At 43.8% G+C, this 20,694-nt stretch overlaps 1 protein-coding gene across 12 annotated transcripts in view; it reads right to left on the bottom strand.

The window, feature by feature from the left end:
- Positions 1–20,694, bottom strand: part of Fn1 (fibronectin 1) — a 65,389-nt gene that overhangs the window by 17,167 nt on the left and 27,528 nt on the right. For 6 of the 12 annotated variants that reach the window (XM_085698630.2, XM_085698608.2, XM_048459433.3 and 3 more), the window contains exons 21-32: positions 16,267–16,361; positions 14,915–15,083; positions 14,086–14,172; positions 10,344–10,535; positions 8,792–9,064; positions 7,441–7,623; positions 5,664–5,753; positions 3,610–3,879; positions 2,454–2,570; positions 2,083–2,247; positions 1,022–1,177; positions 92–205 (exon numbers count right to left, since the gene is read on the bottom strand). In XM_085698630.2, coding sequence (XP_085554756.2) covers positions 92–205; positions 1,022–1,177; positions 2,083–2,247; positions 2,454–2,570; positions 3,610–3,879; positions 5,664–5,753; positions 7,441–7,623; positions 8,792–9,064; positions 10,344–10,535; positions 14,086–14,172; positions 14,915–15,083; positions 16,267–16,361 — 1,911 coding nt within the window. The remainder of the gene's footprint in view (positions 1–91; positions 206–1,021; positions 1,178–2,082; positions 2,248–2,453; positions 2,571–3,609; positions 3,880–5,663; positions 5,754–7,440; positions 7,624–8,791; positions 9,065–10,343; positions 10,536–14,085; positions 14,173–14,914; positions 15,084–16,266; positions 16,362–20,694) is intronic. The other 6 variants (XM_048459432.3, XM_048459430.3, XM_048459429.3 and 3 more) reach the window with 1 other exon arrangement.

The raw sequence follows: 20,694 nt of genomic DNA on the forward strand, positions 1-20,694 counted from the left end.
GTATAATGAACAGTAAAAGGGCACGTAGGGGCATCCAGACACCCTAAAACAAAATGACTTTGGAAGTAGAAACGAAGCATTGGTTACGTACTGGTTACTGCAGTTTGAACCAGGGGCTGGCTTTCTCCATTCCGATTCTGAGCATAGACACTAACCACATACTCCACTGTGGGTTGCAAGCCTTCAATAGTCATTTCTGTTTTATCTACAAAGGAAGGAGAGGCAATTGCAGGTCTGTAAAGCCACCCAAGCCAGTCCCGAGAGAGCATAATGAAAAGCAGATGCTCCCAATAATCATGAAACACCTATTCCTCTGGGGAAAGTCGGAGCCTATTTCCTCTTGCAGAAACCTATCCATTGGTAACAAAAGTTGAATATACTGGGGCTGGGGAAACAACTTCATCAGAGTGCTATCAAGCCCAGGCTGTGACACCCAGCACCACAGTAAACTGGATGCCTATAGTACTAGCTAGCACTTAGGAGGTGTAGACAAGAGGATCAGAAATTGGGGATCAACCGTGGCTACATAGTGCATTCGAGGCCAGTAGAGATTTCATGAGACCTTGTCTCAAAGAAAAAAGAACTTTAGCATACTTCAAATCATATTCAAAACTAAGCTTGCCAACTTAACATAATGCCCCCAAATTAATGAGGCTATTCTTGAAGAAAAAAGAAAAAAAAGAAAGAAAGAAATTAAATTGACCTTAAGAAATTGCCTTGAGATCATAATCTTGGAGTCGTTTTATATAAGAAAAACATCAGGTCTGGAAGGCTCTACAATGTAGTCCATCCTTCTCTTCCTGGTGACTAAGGATTTAAGGAGTGTCCACACTACTATACAAAACTGTACAAAAAAAAAAACCCAGAAATGCATGGACACTAAAACTTGCCCTGTGAAGTGAGCTGGCAATACTGTCTATGGATGGGGACGCCGCACCACATTCCATAGAAGATACATAAAATGAAACCTGCGCTCTTTCTCAGTTGATCTGGCTAGATGAGACACACTGGTTGTTCTTACCTGGACCAACAATTTTAGACTGTGTTGGTCCTGGGCTGTTTTTGGGAGTGGTGGTCACTCTGTAACCGGTCACAGGGGAGCTTGAAGGCAGCCACCTGACACTAATGCTGTTGTCCTGAACATCGGTCACTTGCATCTGGGATGGCTTGTCAATTTCTGTAAGCAAAAAAAGAAAGCAGTGAGGCCCCAGTGCTTGGGAGCAGGACTGAGCAAGCCCTGGTCTTCAGTGCTAATGGGCATGCCCATGTGCTAATGGGCACGCACATGTGCTAATGGGCATGCACATGCGCTCCGCTTTTATTAATGCACTGTAGATATTTCTTTTGACAAGAGTAAAGGGTTAGGTTGAAGAAGGAAAGGCACGAATCCAGAGATGATTACAACTACTTTCAGCATGATAGTTTCATTCTGCAGACGAAACACTACATTTTCAGGCAGGGCCGTGTCCTCTCCCCAGTCCACTCACTGAATTACTTTTCTACAGGTGTTTATGAATACTCTTCACGTCTTATGACTATGGCAGACACATGGGGTGTAGCAGTTAAAAACGCAAGACAAGGGGGCTGGAGAGATGGCTCAGCGGTTAAGAGCATTGCCTGCTCTTCCAAAGGTCCTGAGTTCAATTCCCAGCAACCACATGGTGGCTCACAACCATCTGTAATGAGGTCTGGTGCCCTCTTCTGGCCTGCAGGCATACACACAGACAGAATATTGTATACATAATAAATAAATATTTTTAAAAAATAAAAAAAAATAAAAACGCAAGACAAAAAGTGTCTGCTCTTGGGGTCTCCTTTGTACATTGGACTCAAAATTCTGCCACTTGTAGGTGTTGTTAGCCACAGGCTTTTGTCGTATTAAGAAAATAAATTAGGATTGAAGGTGCAGCTCAGTGAGAGCCCTTGTTTAACAATACACGAGAAGCTGGGTTTGCTTCCCAGTACCACTCAACACTAAAGGAAAATCAATTAATTTCACAGTGAAGAAAAATACCTCGGGAGAATACTGTGATAACCGTCTTCATAAATAACCCTGTGTCACCCCAGACGAGAGGTTTGCACCTGTTTGATAATTGATGGATATTGGCCGACTGCTGGCTGGACTGTCCCCACGGCCAGTGATAGCGTACAGGGTGATGGTGTAATCCACTCCGGGTTTGATGTTGTTGATGGTGGCTGTAGACTTGCTCCCGGGCACAGTGAACTCCTGGACAGGGCTATTCCCACCTGTATGAAAAGGGTTAGTGGAAACTTTAAGGAGCCAGGAGTCACATAGTTCATAGTTGTCATGTATTTTGGGGCAGAAAACAAAAAGAAAAAGCAGTTTTCTAAATGGACTTGCTTGCATTTAATCCCAAACCCACTGCCAGTTTTCCAAGTTGCCCACCCAGACTCTGATCCCGTCAGGGTGAAAGGGCACACAATGAGCGCACCTGTCTCCCCGTAGGTGATCCTGTAGTAGCGCACAGAGACGGCAGGGGGTTCCCAGCTGATCAGCAGACTGGTCGGGGTGGAGGCAATGACTTCCAGGTCCCTCGGGATGTCAGAAACTAGAAAAGTCACAGGAAAACTTCACACCCAGAACCTCCAAAGTTCAGAATCATTCTTTGTTCTTTTCAGAGATAATTGTTACATTTCCTCCATACAAAAATATACACGCTAAATTAGCAGAATTAAGGAAATACAAGGAAGTCAAGGGAAGAGATTAAGGGGATGAACATTTTCTTCGGAAAATAATTTAAATCACAGACAAGTTATTAAAACTGCAGTGGCGCTCGTCCATGCACCCTTAACTACGTGCTGTCTCTAAGTGGTGCCCACACACACGCCTGTTCACAGCCAAGACACAGATGACTGTGTAACAGGTCTCGCAACCATGGTCACTGAAGGCTCTCTACACTACACACATCTAGTCCCCTAGGGCTCGCCGCCTGCGGACAAAGCCCTCTGCCGTCACACTGCGCCAATTCTGAGACAAGGTCTCACTGGATTGCACAGGCCAACTGAGCTCACGGCAGTGCAGAATGGCCTTGACCTGTCCATCCTCCTGCCTTCATCTCCTGAGTACCTAGGGTTGCAAATCTGTGCTACTAAGCTCAAGTGTAAACCAAGTTTACAGTAACTTTGGGACCATAATAATATGTTTTTGAAGGAAAACATATGGGCTGCAGAAGGTAGTTCTGGGTCAGTCTGGGCTATGAAACCAGAAAACACATAAAACCTGACCAGCAAAAACACAAAAACATAGATAGCTGAATCAGATGAAAATACCTTTTTAAATATATTCTAAGAGGGAGATATTTTTGCCACACATTCTGTCACTGCTCCCCCCCCCCACCTCCTCTTATTAAGATGGAGTCTCTCTCATTGTATAGCTCTGGCTGGTCTAGAACTTACTCTACAGACCAAATTGACCTCCAACTCAGAGATCACCTGCCTCTGTCTCCCAAGTCCTGGGATCAAAAGCATGCATCGCAACGCCTGGCCCGTCACTGCCCTTTCTGTGTCGAGGCCAAGTCACTGACTACACAAAACCATACAAAAATCCATACAAAGGAATTTCTTTGCAAATTAAAAAAGCAAAGTTACCTGTCGATTGCTGGCCAATCAACGGGGAGCTCTCCTCTCGGCCATTAACAGCAATAATGCTGACAACATACTCAGTACCAGGATTGAGGTCGGTGATGGTGAAAGAATTCCGAGAGGGAGGCATTCGCTCTTGCTTGGGTCTTCCAACGGCATGCTCGGCATGATAGCGGATTATGTAGCCAGTGATAGGGGCTCGAGGGGCCACCCAGTGGACGGTGAACGAGTTGGCGGTGATATCAGAAGTGTCAAAACCAGTTGGAGAATCAAGACCTGTTTTTTTTTTTTCCCATCCAAGGAGGGGAACAAAAGGCAACAACCACCAGCTTAGACACAGAAGAAGATAGAAAAAGCAATAGACCCTGTTGTATGGTACCAAATGTTGACCATAATCAGTTCACGTATTAATTTATCGTTTTTCTTTTTCAAAGAACTTGCTACGTAGACCAGACTGGCCTTGAACTCAAAGATCCACCTGCCCCTGCCTCCCAAGTGCTGGGATTAAAGGCTGCATTTCTTAATGCAAAAATTTAAAAAAAAATTCTATTTAGGAAAGAACCTACTACTTATTGGATTCAATTCTTCCTTGTAAATTTCCATATCAGGTGGATACTTAGCCTGTTGACTTAGTACAGGAGGAAGAAGACAAAGATGGCAACGGGTGGAAGGCCAGCCAGTGGGCGGTGACACCTTGGAAACGCTGTGCCCACCAGCTCTCGAGAAAGAGACGTGATATTATTCTTAAAAGCTTTTGTTGTTTGTTTTAAGGAGAGATGACAAAGTTTCTGAACCCACTTCAGTCCTCTTTGGAAGCAAAGAGTAGGGTCACAATGATTGAACTGCTAAACTAGTAATTATTGACTGTTGAAAAATAAACAACGTCTTATTTTTCAAGATCCGTGATTTAAAAAAAATGACAAAATAAATATCTTAGAGAGTAATCAACATCCTTAACTGTCAGAGAAATGCAACCTAAAATCACTCTGGGATTCCATCTCATCCCCATCAGAACGGCTAAGACCAGACAAGCAACAAATGCTACAGGATGGAGAGAAGAGTTGATGGGAATGTGAACTGGTGCAGCCACTATGAAGTCAGTATTAATTTATCGTTTTTCTTTTTCAAAGAACTTGCTACGTAGTCCAGTCAGAAAGCTAGGACTGCTAGGCACACACCCAAAGCTCTCGGAATCCTACCACAGAGGTATTTGCCCATCCATGCTCACTGCTGCCCTTCACATGAGCCAGGGAAGGGAATCAGCTCAGCTGCTCATCAGACAATGAAAATATAGTACAAAGCCAAGGAGTGGTGACGCACATCTTTAATCCCAGCAGCCGGGAGGCAGAGGCAGGTGGATGTCTGAGTTTGAGGCCAGACTCACCGTAGGACAGGCCAGGGTTCAGAGAAAACCTGTCTCGAAAAACTAAGAAGACAAAGGAAGGAAGGGAGGGAGGGGGGGAAAAAGAAGGAAGGAAGGAAGGAAAAAAGGGAGGAGGGAAAAGAAAATGTGGTGCATATACATAATGGAATATTATTCATCCATAATGAAAAATGAAATTTACAGGGAAATGGACGGGACTAAAAATTAATATGTAAAGCAAAGCAATCCAGGCTTAGAAGGACAAATAATGTTTTCTTATGTCAATCCATAGATTTTAATTTTCAACCATGTATATATACACACGTGTTCAGAGCATAGGTCATGAAACCAGAAAAGGGAGTTGTGAAAAAGGATGCCTTAATAGGAAAGGGGTGAGGAGGGTCACAGAACACAGATGACAAGGTAACATGGGAGCAGAAAGGAGCTGAACATTATTACAGGGAGGAAGGGGACCAGGAGGAGTGGCGTGGGAGCTCTGAGGGGATTGGAAGAGGAAGACCCACACACCATGTGAAAATAGTGCAGTGAAACCCATCACTTTATGCTAACTCAAAAAAGATTATTTTTGTGCAACCCCATAAAAGGTGGAGACACGTCTTTAGACTCATTGTATCATGTGTTGTTTAAAATTGGCAGTGGAGAGCTATTTGATGAGCACGCTGCCAGCACGGCTCACCTGTTTTCTGTCGTCCTCGAATAGGGGTGCTCTCATGTTTCTCGTAGACGCTGGAGACACTGACCAAGTATTCCGTCCCAGGCAGGAGATCTAAAGAGGCAAGTGGGGCTTGCTTGAAACGCGAAGGCATGAGAAAGCACAGCACTCCCTGGACTACTCCCTCTGAGGAACTAGCCAAGCATTCAGTCCCATAGCCTACTTGTAGCGAAGTGAGCATCTATGCCTGGAGATATCTGTAGTTAAGGGTCACCTTCCCCTGTGCCCCTTTAAGGCCCTCAGTGCTGCCAGTATGAATGCGATTCTGTCAAGAGTAGCTATGGTGCACTGATTCCTCTTCCATCCGTTAGCAAGTGTATCTACTAAGGGCAACTGACAAAAGTTTTGAGAGATCCATCACAGAAACCCAATAAGGCTGTTTGCAACTTCCATGCTATATGATGTATATTAAATATTAAATATATATTTAAGTATATAGTTGGACACAATATGACACATGTCCATTGATGTGTTCAAGACAAGGGACATGTCCAGATCCCTGGGCTCACTATACTGCTCCAAGCTGCTAAATGCTTAAACTGGGATAATAATGACTTCTCTAAGAGAGAGAGAGTTATTTTAAGGTCATGTAGCATTGAGACTCTTAAGATACACAGTTAACACAGGACAGGGTTTGGCTAAACTAGAGCCAACATGTGATTCAGGGTCTGGTACCCTGGGTGATGTGATCCCTAGTGACTGAAATGGCCCCGTGGCCACACTCAAGCAAGTGTCTGGATGTTCTGGTCCTCAGTGAAAGAACAAGGTCAGCCATGGCTGGCTGCCTTTTTGTATTTCCTTTTCTGAGACACAGATGAATAAGCTAGGCTGTGTTCTGGTCCCTATTAAGGAACAGACCTGACTGTAACTCCTTTCCTCTCACGTGGAACCTTACATATCATATCTTACTACAATGTGTGTATTTGGAGCACAGCCCCACGCTGCAACATCTTGCTTTCTTTAATATGAAATATCTCTTTTTAAAAGATAGGAACTGGGAGGTGACAGTTTCTATAAATTGTCTATTTAAGGGACTGGAGAGATGGCTCAGCAGTTAAGAGCACTGACTGCTCTTCCAGAGGATCTGGGTTTAACTACCAGCATCCACATAGCAGCTCACAACTGTCTGAAACTCCGGTTTCAGGGCGCCTGAAACTTCCCGTGGCAAAACACTAATGCACATTTAAAAACAAAATCAACAACGACAACAAAAAAATGTCTATTTAATGTCAATTGTTTTCTAAACTCTCAACCTTCTGAGAAATTCTGCGAACAGAAGTTTTCTGACTTATGAACTAAACTCCTGCCTCTTTCCACACAAAACCTTGATCTAACTCCCTCCCCTGCCCAAGTAGCCAGTCACTGTTTCTAGTATCTCCTGCTCATGCTATCACACAAAAAAGGACAACAAAATAGACCTGCAGATGCCATCTTTCGTACTCTTTCCTTAGTTACGGAATTCATCTGCTATTCCCTTATTCTTGTGCGCTTATGTGGAAGCAGACGGTGTTTGAAGCCTTGGGACTTCACCGATGGCGTTTTCCACGATGACTTACAGAGAATCAAATGTTTGCCACACCAGTGGAAACACTGCACCTCTCCCAGTTTACAGAGTTGTCCGTTAAGCCTGACCAGTGTGCGGCTCTGCTACGCGCCCCTCTTAGCTGCTCCACCGCGGGCATCAGAACCCATTTGTTCTGCCCCGTAGGTATCTACCGCAAGTGCACGGTTGAGGGCTTACTCGTCAGAACCACCGCATTGCTTGAAGAGGAAACGGACACCTCCGCCACGTCCTCCTCATTTTTCACAGGTGAGTAGCGCACCAAGAAGCTGCTTAGCTGGATGGACGGAGGTGGGGCCCAAGTGACACGAATAGTGTCTGGACCAATATTGGTGAATCGCAGATCAGTGGGAGGAGGGACCGCTGAGGTCAAATAAGAAGGAAGATTACGTTAATGCAATTTTAAAATTAAAGCTAACGAAAGAAACAGCTGAAAAGGTAAAAACCAGTATTTCATGCACAATAGAAAACAGTCATAATCATGCAAATCGTCATCTAATCTAATCTAATCTAAATCATGATACACTACTGTTAAAAAGGTACAATGCCATACAGAATACTGTTAGGCCCCTTTAACCTTTCTGTCATCATCAATGCATTTTAAAGAATATTGATAATTTTAACCTATTTTCAAATAGGTTTTTTTTGTTTCTTTTTACTTCTTTTTCTTTCTTTCTTTCTTTTTCTTTTATCTTTTCCTTTTCTTTTTTTTTTTTTTTAGTGCATTAATACCACTAAAGATTTCTATCCCACCCAGGCTGAAGGGGCTTAAGTCCCACACAGCAAAGAGACATAGCAGTACTTTCCAAAGAAACACATGCACACAGACAAAAAGACAAGGGGTCCTCAATCTCCCCGGAGTGAGATATCTACAAACTACTGCATCGCCATAATTCCACTCAGTGAACTCTACTTACAAGTGAGGGGCTCATGCACAGGGGTTCTCAGCATGTTTCTTACCATGCAGGGCAGAGAACCTTTGCGATGTTGCATGCTGGTCTCCGGACTGTGGTTAAAGAGGACTTTCCTTACCTTGCATAACAGCACAATCTAGAAGGCCCCATGGCTTACGTCTTCCTACCTCTAAAACCTCCCTTCCGTTCCACCCTCAATCTGGATGGGTGTTTTATGGCTACAAAGGAACGTGGGAGCTTGATCAAAAAGTAAAAGGAGACACACGGTGAGTGCTACATTTTAGAGGTGTGTCTTAGTATTAATCGGTGCTCACCATATAGCATGGTATTCATACTTTAAAAAGAAACAGCTCAAGGTCTGTAAATTTTATCTACTTTGTCTCTAGGTTTCTCTAGCTTCTCGTCTCTTTGTGGTTCGAATGGGAATGCACGAGGCTACTTATATATGCTCTCATTCGATGAGGTTACCGTATGTATTCCTTATCTCCCTGGATATGCCCCATCTTCACCTCTGTGGCCAATCTGGCTTCTCCTTGGAAACATCCAGATTTAACCAGAGTGACGGAGCAGCATGCAACACCACCCATGTCTCAAACACAGAAGATTTCAAGATTCACCCGTTTGCTGTGTCAGTGTAGTAGGGGCACTCTCTCCGCCATTAATGAGAGTGATAACGCTGATGTCATAGTCAATGCCGGGTTCCAGCCCTGTAACTGTGTAGTATCCTACTGAGGAGTCCACAAAATCTTCAAATATAGGGACACCTTCTCCTGTCGCAACTACTGTGATGCGGTACCCAATAATGGTGGAAGAGTTTAGCGGGGTCCACCTCAGGCCGATGGTTGAATCGGTTATGTCAACAAAGCTTAGGTCAGTGAGCTGGGGCACCTCTATTGAGTTACAAAGCAAAGAGGAGGCAAAAGGAAAGTAGAGGCAAAAAAAACAAATAAAGCAGTGTACATCAGGTGACCAGTAGTAAAACAGACAGAATGGTAAAGCAATGTTGGTAATATGCAACGCGTCCCAAATGATTTGAAAAGACTTCCCAAGCGTTATGAACACCTTGCTTCCCTGGGAGAGTGAGGCAGGTTACTGAATTCTTTCAGGGACTTTCTTGCATTTAGAAAATGCCCCCTGAATGGTACCGTTTTAACTGAAGTTCTAAAAAAGATCATAAACACATTTACAATGTCAGAACCATTCTCAGAACTTAGACAAAATATCTCCAAGAGATACCAGCAATGTTGAGGGAAAAGAACCCAAAACCTTTGGTAAAAAAATAAACTCTTACAAAGTTTTTTTTTAAAAAAATGGCTGGTTAATTGATTTGGTTTCCACATTCAATACTCATGACAGCATCATGGCCATCACGGTACCATTAGGTTGAGAATGTACCACTAAAAGCACGGTCAGTCCAGGCTAGCCAACCCAGAGCCCATGCCCCTGCCAATGTTTTAATTGATTTAACTTAATTAGTATTCATAAGTGCATATCAAAACACTGTAGAGGGGAACAGAATCTGCCCAGTGCTTTCAATCTACTGAAGACTTGGGGCAAACAATGAACCTAACCCTAGACAGGCATTTGGGATGTATTTTTCAGTTCAGAAGAAAGAAGGCCCTGTAGGAGTGGCCTTTGCTTCTTCCTTTCTGTCTTTCACCCCACTTCCAATTTGCAAAAGGATTTGATGCTGCAAGGGGAAGAATTGGACTGTCAACCACGTGTACTTCTGTGCTCACATATGAAGATGAAAACTGTTTTCTAGATAACTGTTGGAGGTGGCTATGAATTGCAAAATCCGGCACCAATGTCCTGGTGGGATGCATTTACCACATTCCTTTTAGCCTGTCGGCACTGGGTACAGACACACGACACTGTTTAGTAGTCTTCTCACGTGAGCAAACAATACAGAGTTAATGCCGTGGCTGCACTCGTTACAAACCCATGGCAACAGACAGCATCCCAGGGAAGCACAGATAGTGAAGCAGAGGCAACAGCAAAGCCTTCGTCCAAACAGTTGCGTTGGCTTCGTGGTTTTGGAGAGCGCACTGGGAGGTTGGCATGAGATCCCAACTCTATCTGACACACTCAGCTATCTGGGATTAAGATGCTAAAACCCACTGCTACTGACGCTGCCACTCTGAGGATAACAGCTTCTTTTTCTATTACCTGGGATGATGGTATCAGAGACAGGGGCACTTTCCTTGTCATCTTTGACAGTGTAAACACTGACATTGTACTCCAGGCCAGGATTCAGGTTTTCAAAAGTGCAGGAGTTCTGGTCGGCGCGAACCACTTCTTCCAGAGAGCTTCCCTGCTGCCCGTTTGTGGGGGTTGTGGTTATTCTGTAGCCAGTGATATCTGGAGAAGAAGTTACCATACTTCTAAGTTTCATACATTTATGACCAGGATATATTACACTACACACCAGTGATGGACCCATGGAGGTGGGAGAAAGGGATGGGGCAATAACTTGTACCAAAAGTCAGGGAGGAGGAATTAGTTTTAATGTTTACCAATTCTGCAAAGGGAAGACTAGTTCATATCAATTTATGATGTATTTAAAAATAACTAGGTGAGTCTGAGGGTCTCCAGCACATAGAAATGACTGTCTGAGAAGGAAATGCTAAACTTGATCATTTTGCATGATCCAGTATCCACTGGATGATCTAACAGTACCCCTACATATGTACATATGTGTTATTACAAAATAACACTACGGGACCTTTAACAGAGATAAGACAATCTCAGAAAGAGAAGGGATGGACCAAGACTTTCCTGTCTGCAAATTCCAACCTCCTTCCACACTCTGTTCTACTTTTCCTTAAGGGAGGACCTGGAGGAAAGTTGAGGAATAGTCTACTTTTTCTGACTACTGTGGGATCGATTTCTACCTAAGAACATTCTGCAAAGAGTATAAAGGTTTGGACTAATGGGCTTGGGGGAATGAAAAGCAGAAGTATAGATGCTCATCCTTGAGAAGAAATATTAATCATAGAAGAATTATTTTTGAATTATTATAATGGGGCATTGAAGGGAAGGAGACACCAATAAATCAAGCGGTGGCCTGAGCTCTAAAGGTCCAGGCTGGGACAAAACACTATGACGTTGGCTCAGGAAGGACAAGGAAATGAAGGCACATTCTGTCAATGGGGGAAAGGTGAGCATTAAAGTGGTATATGCTAGGCAGCCCAATGGGGTGGGAAAGCAGTAAGGTTGAGGTCACTTCCTTCGCTACTGACCATGTGAATGGGCAGGCCACTGATCCAGCAGCCAGTAAGCAAGGAGCTTGTTTCCAACCTGGAGTAACGTATGTGGAAACAGTGTAGCTGTCACATTATAAGATACATTGTCACAGAAAAGGCAACTTCGTGTGAAAATCAGTCTATTCCAAAAGGGAGATTTAAAGGAGCATTTTAAGCTAGTTTTAGTTGGTGTGAATGTAAGATACACATTTCTAGATAAATGTCTGACATATAAATCCAAACAAGGGGTAAGGACTGTGCAAGAAATGATTTCAACAAAGGAGAGACCAAAAACTTGGCTCAGTGGGTAAGGTTGTTTGTCATGCAATCATGAGGACCTGAGTTCATATCCCCAGAATCCACACAAAGCCAGACAACATAGCATGTGTCTATAGTTCCATTGCTGCTATAGAGCTGGAAAGTAGAGACAGGCAAATCCCCAGAAACTATCAGCACCTCCTGCTCCATATCTCAAACAAGATGGAAAGCAGTCATGTACACTGAAGGTCATCCTCTGACCTTCGTACACACACAGTGCCACCTGAACATACATGGATGAAAATGCATGCACACTTGCATACATCGTACAAAGGCATTTTACATTCTATGTACATATGCATGTATGGATATAATATATATACACAGATACAATTTTGCTCTGGTTTTGTTGAGACAGGGCCCACACTGTGGCCTGGTCTAGAATTAAGACTCACTATGTATACTAGGTTAGCCTTGAACTCATGTTAATCCTCCTGCCTCAGCCTTTGTGTTGGTATGACAGTTTCACTTTTATGGAAGTGCTACCTATACCAGTAAAATTAAAAATTGGTAAATAAACTAAATATATTTGTTCAATTAAGTATAGCTCCAATTAGTTTAGTTTAGTTTAATTTAGAATGTTCTCAATAATGAGCATCATGTTGTCTTAGCAACCGTCTCCCCCATGCTCATTATTTAATCATAGAATTACAACTAATTTTTGGGGGGGACGGGTTTTTTGAGACAGGGTTTCTCTGTAGCTTTGAAACCTGTCCTAGAACTAGCTCTTGTAGACAAGCTGGCCTTGAACTAACAGAGATCTGCCTGCCTCTGCCTCCTGAGTGCTGGGATTAAAGGTGTGCACCACCACCGCCTGGCTCCTAAGTTATTATTCTTATGATGCATTATGGTCCTTGAATAGTGTTACACTTTATACATGTTATGATTCTATAAATACTTTTTATTACTATTAGTTGTTTATTCTTGCTACAATTCTGTACTTTGCGTGTGCATGTGCACTGGCATGCTGCACATGCCCATGGCATGTATATGGTGTCCTCAACTGCTACCACATGGGTCCCAGGGATTGGCCTCAGCAAGCCACTCACCCTGATGAGCTCTATCTGATCCTTTCCCCTTACAAAATTACATTAATCTCTCTAGAGTGTGTATGTGTGCATATGAATCATTATATTTATTTGTTTAGTCTGAATATGTATGAGCGCACATGTGCAGTGACCCGCCTGTGGACATCACAGGACAGCTTTCAAGAGTCAGCTCCTTCCGTCTATCATGTGAGTCTTGGGGATCAACTTGGACTTGGCAACAAGAGCCTTCACCCACTAAACCATCTCAGCAGCCTAAATACCTTTCAATCTGTGTGAACACGTTCAGTTTCATTTTCTAACCTCTCCACCTTACTCCCTTGAGTCTCTCACTGAACTTGGAGCTAGGCTGGCAATCCACAAACCCGGATAATCCTCTTGCCTCCTCCTCAACAATGGGATTGCAGGTGCTCACGCAGCCACGCCAGCTTTTTGGGGAATGACCTCACAACCTCACGCTTGCACGGCAAGTGCCATTGCACACTTGAGCCTTCTCTCCGGCCCTGCCTCTTACATCTTCTGGTGTAATTCATCACATAGCCAGTAGGACAACTCTCTCCGTAGCAGTGGCAGCGTGTGAGGCTATCAGTAGTCTACAGACGGTACGAAGAACATGAGCAATGGTAGGTTATGTGCAAACACGACACCACTCTGTGCCATGGGCTGAGCAGCTGCAGACTTCAGAATCACTGGGAATCCTGGAACCAGCCTCACCCAGAAACCAAGGGTATTCACCCCAGTGAATAGTCTTTTTAGTATTTATGCTAACTCACACAGGAGACATTATGTATTATGATTTTAACCACTTGGGTTTTTTTTTTTAATTATTTATCTTTTGTGCTGAGCATTGGTGTTTTGTCTACATCTATGTCTGCTTGAGAGTATCAGATCCCCTGGAACTGGAGCTACAGACAGCTGTGAGCTGCCATGTGGGTGCTGGGAACTGAACCCGGGTCCTCTGGAAAAGCAGCCAGTGCTCTCAACCCCTGAACCGTCTCTCCAGCCTGTTCGGGCATTTTTAATGTGCTGAATAAAACCTTGGTTCCACCCAGTCCTCATGATTCTCTGCAGGATAAACGTTTGTTTCTCCCCGAGCCTAGCACTTGGCTGCTCTCGCTCCTGTGACTTAGGAAAACACGGGCACGTGTTTACACGTCTTGAGCACCGTGTGGGTTTCAGGAACTCTCCCACACTGCGGTAGCACTCATGGAGAGAGTTGCGTGGCAGCATCCTCTTTTTCTCTGAATGGAGTCTGTCTCGGGGAGCTGTGCACGCGTGTCCTCAGGCGCACGTGACACTCACCTGGGGTGGTGCTGCTCTCCCAGGAGACGGTGAGCACTCCAGTGTCAGGGTTTGCCTCCAGATGCAAGTTCTTCGGCGGAGACATCGCTACGTAGAGAAGAACATTTAACAGTTAAAGCGAACGCAAAACATTTGCTTTCTGAAATGTGTCCTTAACTGCCTCTCCCAATCCTTCTCTCCTTCCCCCACCCCCTTTCCTTTTATCCCTTCCCTCTAGAATCAGGAAAAATATAGAAAGGATATTATAAAAAACATAGTCCACAGTGACCCTCTGATAGAAGACTGATTTAAACACTAATGCTATTATACCACTACTGAACTTGCTTTATCTTGCCTGTTCAGAAGACTTTTGACACGGAAGGACTTCAATGCCATGAACTACGTGACACCAGCTGAGCCAGTTATACAAATTCTAAAGGCTCTGATGATTTAAATAGGGGATGGGTTCTTCCCCTCGTTCTGTTCAGAGAAGCAAGCTGCGGCATTAGCATTAGAAGAATTGGAGGAATTTCTTGTCTTTTTCTTTGAGACAGGCCCTCACTGTGCAGCCCTGGTTGGTCTAGAACTCACTATAGACCAGGCTAGCTTCAAACTCTCAAATACTTGCCTCTTTCTGCCTCCCAAATTGCTGGTGTTCAAGGTGTGTACTATGACAACCAGTTCTTTGGGCTCCAACTTTTGGGTGTAGGTGGGGCTGGCCTTGAACTCCTGACCTCCTTTCTCACCTCCTGAGCACCAGGGTTAAAGGCCTGCACTACCTACCACACCTGGCTTTGATAGTCTTTTTAAACAGTTTAAAAGTTAAGAGAAAAAGGGAAGCTCTTCCTACGCGTCACCACTCTGTTGACGATCGGCGCGTCCCTCTCCTGGCCGTCTCTCAGGACGTGGATGGTGTACGTGTATTCCACGCCTGGAGTCAAGCCAGACACAACGATGCTTCCAGTCTCTGAAGTCACTTCTCGGGGGGCTTCGCCTCCCTGGCTTGGTCGCACACCCAGCTGGATGGAGGGAAGCAAAACCAACATGAAGGACGGATGTTGCCGAGCCCCAAGAGGTTGCAGGTACACTCACACAGCCAGAGCTCCTTTACACACACACCCTGGGCTCTGCCTCGGATGGGCAACGAGGTGGGGGCTCACTTCGGTTATCCTGCAATTAACTGGAGAGTGTCTTCCTTTGGCACGAGGGCCGTTTATAATAGAAATGTCATTACAGCTGTTTGACGAGGAACCTTCTGGTACATACCAGCAGTCCACAGGGAAGAAATCCCCTGGGCTCTGCCTTTAAAGAGTTCCTCACACACAGTTAACTTTCCAGTTGTTACCAGCCACTTTGACACCGGGAAATGAAAAACACGTTCCCATGAAGTGTGTTCCTAACTTCAAAAGCCCAGGTAATATTATCAAACAGTATTCAATTCAAGAGAAATTCTTCATATTCTCTGTGGGCTCTAAAACTCTGGATGACATTATTAAGGGGAACTTAAAAAGGTGTGCTGGCGGTCTGCATGAAAAGAACTCCTCTATTTGAGTAGGACAGTCATCAATACGGCTATTTGCATACTAAATAACGAAGTGACCTTCGATCTCTCTTTTTTCCCCTCCCTTTTAAACTATCAGGCTTTGATTTCGGGGCATAATAAACATTTCTTTTTTTCCATCCTTTGAATGCCAAAGGATGGGATTCTTTAAAACACATCCATTCGTATTCATCCCTTCCCCGCTATCATTACTTTAAAGAACATGACTCCGGATATCTAAAACGAAGACCTCAATTTTAACTCCTATTAAGAAATTCACCCACAGGGCTTTGAACAAGTTGAGAGGAAACTGATTGGATAAAAATGTGGTTTTGAAGTGACTTTGAGTTTAACTGGTTCTCCCCAAATTGACTTTCGTAAGCTTCTTGACACCCATTTAGAGCAAGACGTCAAATGAAGTTTTCCTAGATTTTTATTTTGAAAATGGAGTTCCCTGGGGGGCAAGGACAGAAAACAAAACAAAACAACAAGCACTATAATTCCAATGCTAATGACTTTCTTCCTTTGCTTTCAAGGCCCTGGAGCATGCACAAAGACAGGGCTTAACAAAGCCCAAGTCTCTAAAATGTGGCTGTCTCTCCCACAGGCAGAAATGGGAAGGCACTTCTGGGCTCTACCATCACGAGACACCTGCGACTCACCTTGAAGCCAATCCTGGGAACGGGGGTCCAGGTGATCACGATGGTGGTCTCCGTCACCTCGGTGTGGTAAGGCGGAATAGAGCGCGAAGGTTGCACTGCAAAGGAACCAGCACGAGGTTCAAAACCTTGGGCTCACAGGTGTCGGCCCGGACTGCCAATTACCAAGGTTAGAACTGTGGTCTAAGCAGCAAATGGACAGGGAATCTGGCCCGGGTTCCTTCATCAGCTGCGATGCTGAGTGTCACTGCTTCGGAAGCAGTGACGTGTAAGACCAAGTCACGCAGGACCTGGAGACAACAGGGTGGTGATTCTGCAGGTCCAATATTGGTCTGGGGCTTGGATTTCGGGCAAGGACCTGTCACTCACAGGCGAGTAAAACAAGGGGCTGGGTGACCTGACAGTTGGTCCCTTTCCATTTCGTGGCTTTTATGATCTCTTAGCTTTTCATCCGCATTTTTATGCTCAGCATGCACTAGCAGCCGCTTTCTCCCTTTGCCTTCATGAATAAGGAAAGCACAGGTGCAGCTTCGCGCTGAATCATTCCACAAGAGTGGAAAATTACCTTTAGATGCAACTGGAGATTCTGACACTATTAAGACACGCGACAAGTTCTAAAGATCCACCCCTCAAGCATGTGATGGACCATCCAGAAAAACACTACTGCAGACTTTTGGTACCGAATACAACAAAAGTATGCATGCTTGATATTCTAACATCATGTTTTTTAAAAAAATGATTTTTAGTGAATATACTAATTTTTTTAAAAATATACGTGGGACAGAGATAAGGTTCAGCCGTTACGATAAATACTGCTTTTGCAGAGGACCTATTTCAGTTTCCAGCACAATGGGTAGCTCACAGCCAACTGGAAATCAAGCCATGGGTCAGACACCCAACCCCCTCTTCTGGATTCTCTGAGCACCCACACTCCTCATGCACACACCTACCCTTCCCCCACACATATACACAATTTTTTATTTTATTTTGTTTTTTTATTTTTGAGGAAGAGTTTCTCTGACTAGTTCTGGCTGTCCTGGAATGCCCTCTGTAGACCAGACTGACCTCTAACTCACAGAGATCCACCTGCATCTGCCTCCCTGAGTGCTGGGATTAAAGGCGTGCGCCACCAATGCCCGGCTATTTTAAAAAAAATAAAAATTTAAAACAGAAGTATGTACGCAGAATTAAGATAAATGTTCCCAAGCACCTTGCAGGTTTGATTATAAATGTAGCATAGCAAGGCCCCAGAAACCAAGATTTCTGAGTTGTTCAATTCAAAGTTGTTTGTTAAGGGCTTTGATAGCCCCGTTTATTCATACTCCTGTTTTCTAGATGAATTCTTTTCCTACCGGAATAAACCACACAGAATGCATTTACATAAATTATGAATGGTTAATTACCCTCCAGTCACACAAACGAGGATTAGTTTCTTGCTTGTTTCTTTCTCTCTCTTCTTTGTTTAGTCAGGGTTTCATGTAGCTCAGGCTAGCCCAACTCCACCCCTCACCTCCCTGTAATCTAGGTGTACACCCTAACACGGTGTAAGTGCTGGAGATCCAAGCCAGGAAGGCAAGTACCCTTCCAACCCCGTTCCTCTCCAGCCCCAGACACGGATGAAAAGGCTGGCATCTTTTACTCTGCTCAGCGTCAAGTTTTTTTTGTATGACATGAGAATTCAGATCCAATATTACAATTCTTCCATGTTTTTCTTCTCAGTTTGGATTTATGGTCTCATTTTTTAATTTTTACTTTAAAATGCGATGTGGAAGTAAAAATCAAATATGTACGGAGAGACCGCTGTAGTTGCTGAACTGAATACTGCCCTCACTACCTACTGTGATAGCGGGTGCTTCAGGAGTACGCTATCTTGATGGCACTTGAGGCAATTCGGATTGGTGACCTGAAATCATATATTGCTCGCCTGCTGCCAACTTTTCAAAAAGACCTGACCCAGTCCTGGGTGACCATTTTTAACTGTCCCCCAAGAAATAATCAAAATGAATTATCCTTCCCCAGCACTTGGGAAACAAAGGCAGACAGAACTCTGAGTTCGTGGTCAGCCTGATCTACAAAGTTAAGTTCCAGAACATCCAGGGCTACACAGAGAAACCCTGTCTCAAAAAAACAAAAAACAAACCAAAGCAAACAAACAAAACCAATTCAGAACAGTCAATTCCTTTCACCTGAACTAGGTATTTTCTATTCCTAGACCCAGGCAGCTAAATTTTGCCCCGTCTGAGACGATACTCCCTTGCCCAGGCAGACCATTACAGGAAGATCCCGGAACCACAAACCCACAAACTGGTGTCCAACAAAGGATGCTCCTGTAAGTATGAATTATGGGCTCTGGCACGGATTGTTAGGTGAGGACCAATCTAGCTGCTGAGAAATAAAAATATGCTCTCGATACAGAAGGCTGGATGATTCCCTCCAGAAATTGCCTATTCTCCCAGCTTTTCTCACGATTGCTCTTAAGATACAAAACCCAGGAAAGTTGTTTCCAAAGGTCGGACTTGCTAAAGCTCCCGAAACTGACGCTCACAGCCCTGCTGCTGTTATAGCTGGGGTTCGAATGGACTTGTGCAAGTGAGCCCTGCCTTACACTGGTTTGCTGAAGTTTGAGCCTTTGCACCATTTAGCCTTCAATCACCCATCTACCCAAAAGTTTTGGGAAAGGACACTACATACAATGAAGTATGTTAATTAATCTGCAGCTAATACGAATTTTACTATTCCACCCAGAAGCTGTCTATTAGCAGGCAATGTGCACTGACACCTACAACCTGATTCACTTGAAGGACATCTATAAGAAAAAAATTGGTATTTGCAAGAAAAACAAACATTAACTTCCTGAGAGTGGATCTCAGATGACCTCAAAACCAAGCAGCATAAAATAGCGAAATTTCAAGTGAATTCTCTTGTCCACTAAAAGCAGATTTCATTAGCTTCTGATTAACAAATTCGTAGGAAAGAGCCCTCATTGTTCAGACTCACACCACCAAAGACGCATGCAAGTTGGTAAACCACAGATTCCTGTGGGGGACAGTGGATCTTCTCTGGGAAACTCCAGAGTAATTGACAAACTAAGCTTTTTCTAGGTTATTATTTTTTTAATTTATTTTGTTTTGTTTGTTTTTTATTTGTTTGGCTTTTACTTTTTTTGGCTTTTTTTTTCTTGTTTTGTTTTGTTTAAGACAGGCTCTCTCTAAATAGTCCTGACTGTTCAGGATCTCCCTAATGTAGCCCAGGCTGGCCTTGAACTCACAGAGATAAGCCTGCAGCTACCTACTACTGAGTGTTGGGGTTAAAGGCGTGTGCCACCACACTTGGCTTAGATTACATTTTCCCCCCAAAACTTTATGTTTATTTGTGTGCAGTGGTGTTTTGCCTGTGTGTATGTCTGTGTGAGGTCCCCTGGAACTGGAGTTCAGATAGCTGTACATTGCCATGTGGGAATTGAACCCGGGTTCTCTGGAAGAGGTTAAGAGGCAGTGCTCTTAACCGCTGAGCCATCTTTCCAGTCCCTTTGATTACGTTTTAATGCTTTTGAGGATCCCTATTTCAAATTTAGTCCAAGAAGTCTTGAAAGTTCCTGAAAAGCTGAGAACTAACTGGGGGAAATGAAGCATTAAGGGCCAAAAGCAGGCTTATGTTAGGTGCTTCTGTAATTCAAAACGTCAAGTAGAAAATAAGTGATAAGTCTTCAGCAGGAAGGTCTCATAACTCTTTGTCATGGAAATGGAGTGTACTTAGTAGAGAAACAGCTTGTGAATATAGGCCTTTAATAGGATGCAGTCAAATAAGAGATTTAAAGAAATTTCTTCTAAAATGTTGAGTAAAAGGAATAGCCATGGCCAAAAATTCCTGTATTTTTTCCTCCCTGTGGAATTTATAGTTTAGGAAAGAGGAAGGGGAGCCAGGCCACAGCTCTGTGAAGTACGGTAGCCTGTGGCAGTCCAGGCTCTCAAAGAAACCATTTGTTTAGCCTCTCACTGTTTGTGGGTGTCTGCTCAATCCATGGGTGTCTTTCTGCTTACATAACTGACTTTCATTTGATGTCCAGAATAATGGGATGATACCAATTCTATTAAATACCGATTATATTCTGTCTGCTAGCATTTAATCCATATTTTCTTCTGCATGTGTGCACTGTCTACATGTCCATGATGTCTGTGAGGAAGTCAGAGGTGGGCATCAAGGAATTTTCTTTATCCGTTTGCACAATATATACTATTCTTTTTTTTTTTTTTTAAAGACAAAGTCTCTCTGTGTAGTCCTGACTATCCTGGAAATCGCTGTGTACACCAGGCTGCTTCGACCTCACTGAGATCCACCTGTCTTTGACTCCTTTAACACTGGGATGAAAGTTGTGCACCAGCATACCTGGCCTCCGCTGTGCAGTTTTGGAGAGTTACTGACTAGCAACAA

The sequence above is a fragment of the Myodes glareolus genome, chromosome 1 (assembly GCF_982192425.1).
Source record: "Myodes glareolus chromosome 1, mMyoGla1.1, whole genome shotgun sequence".
NCBI lineage: Eukaryota > Metazoa > Chordata > Mammalia > Rodentia > Cricetidae > Myodes > Myodes glareolus.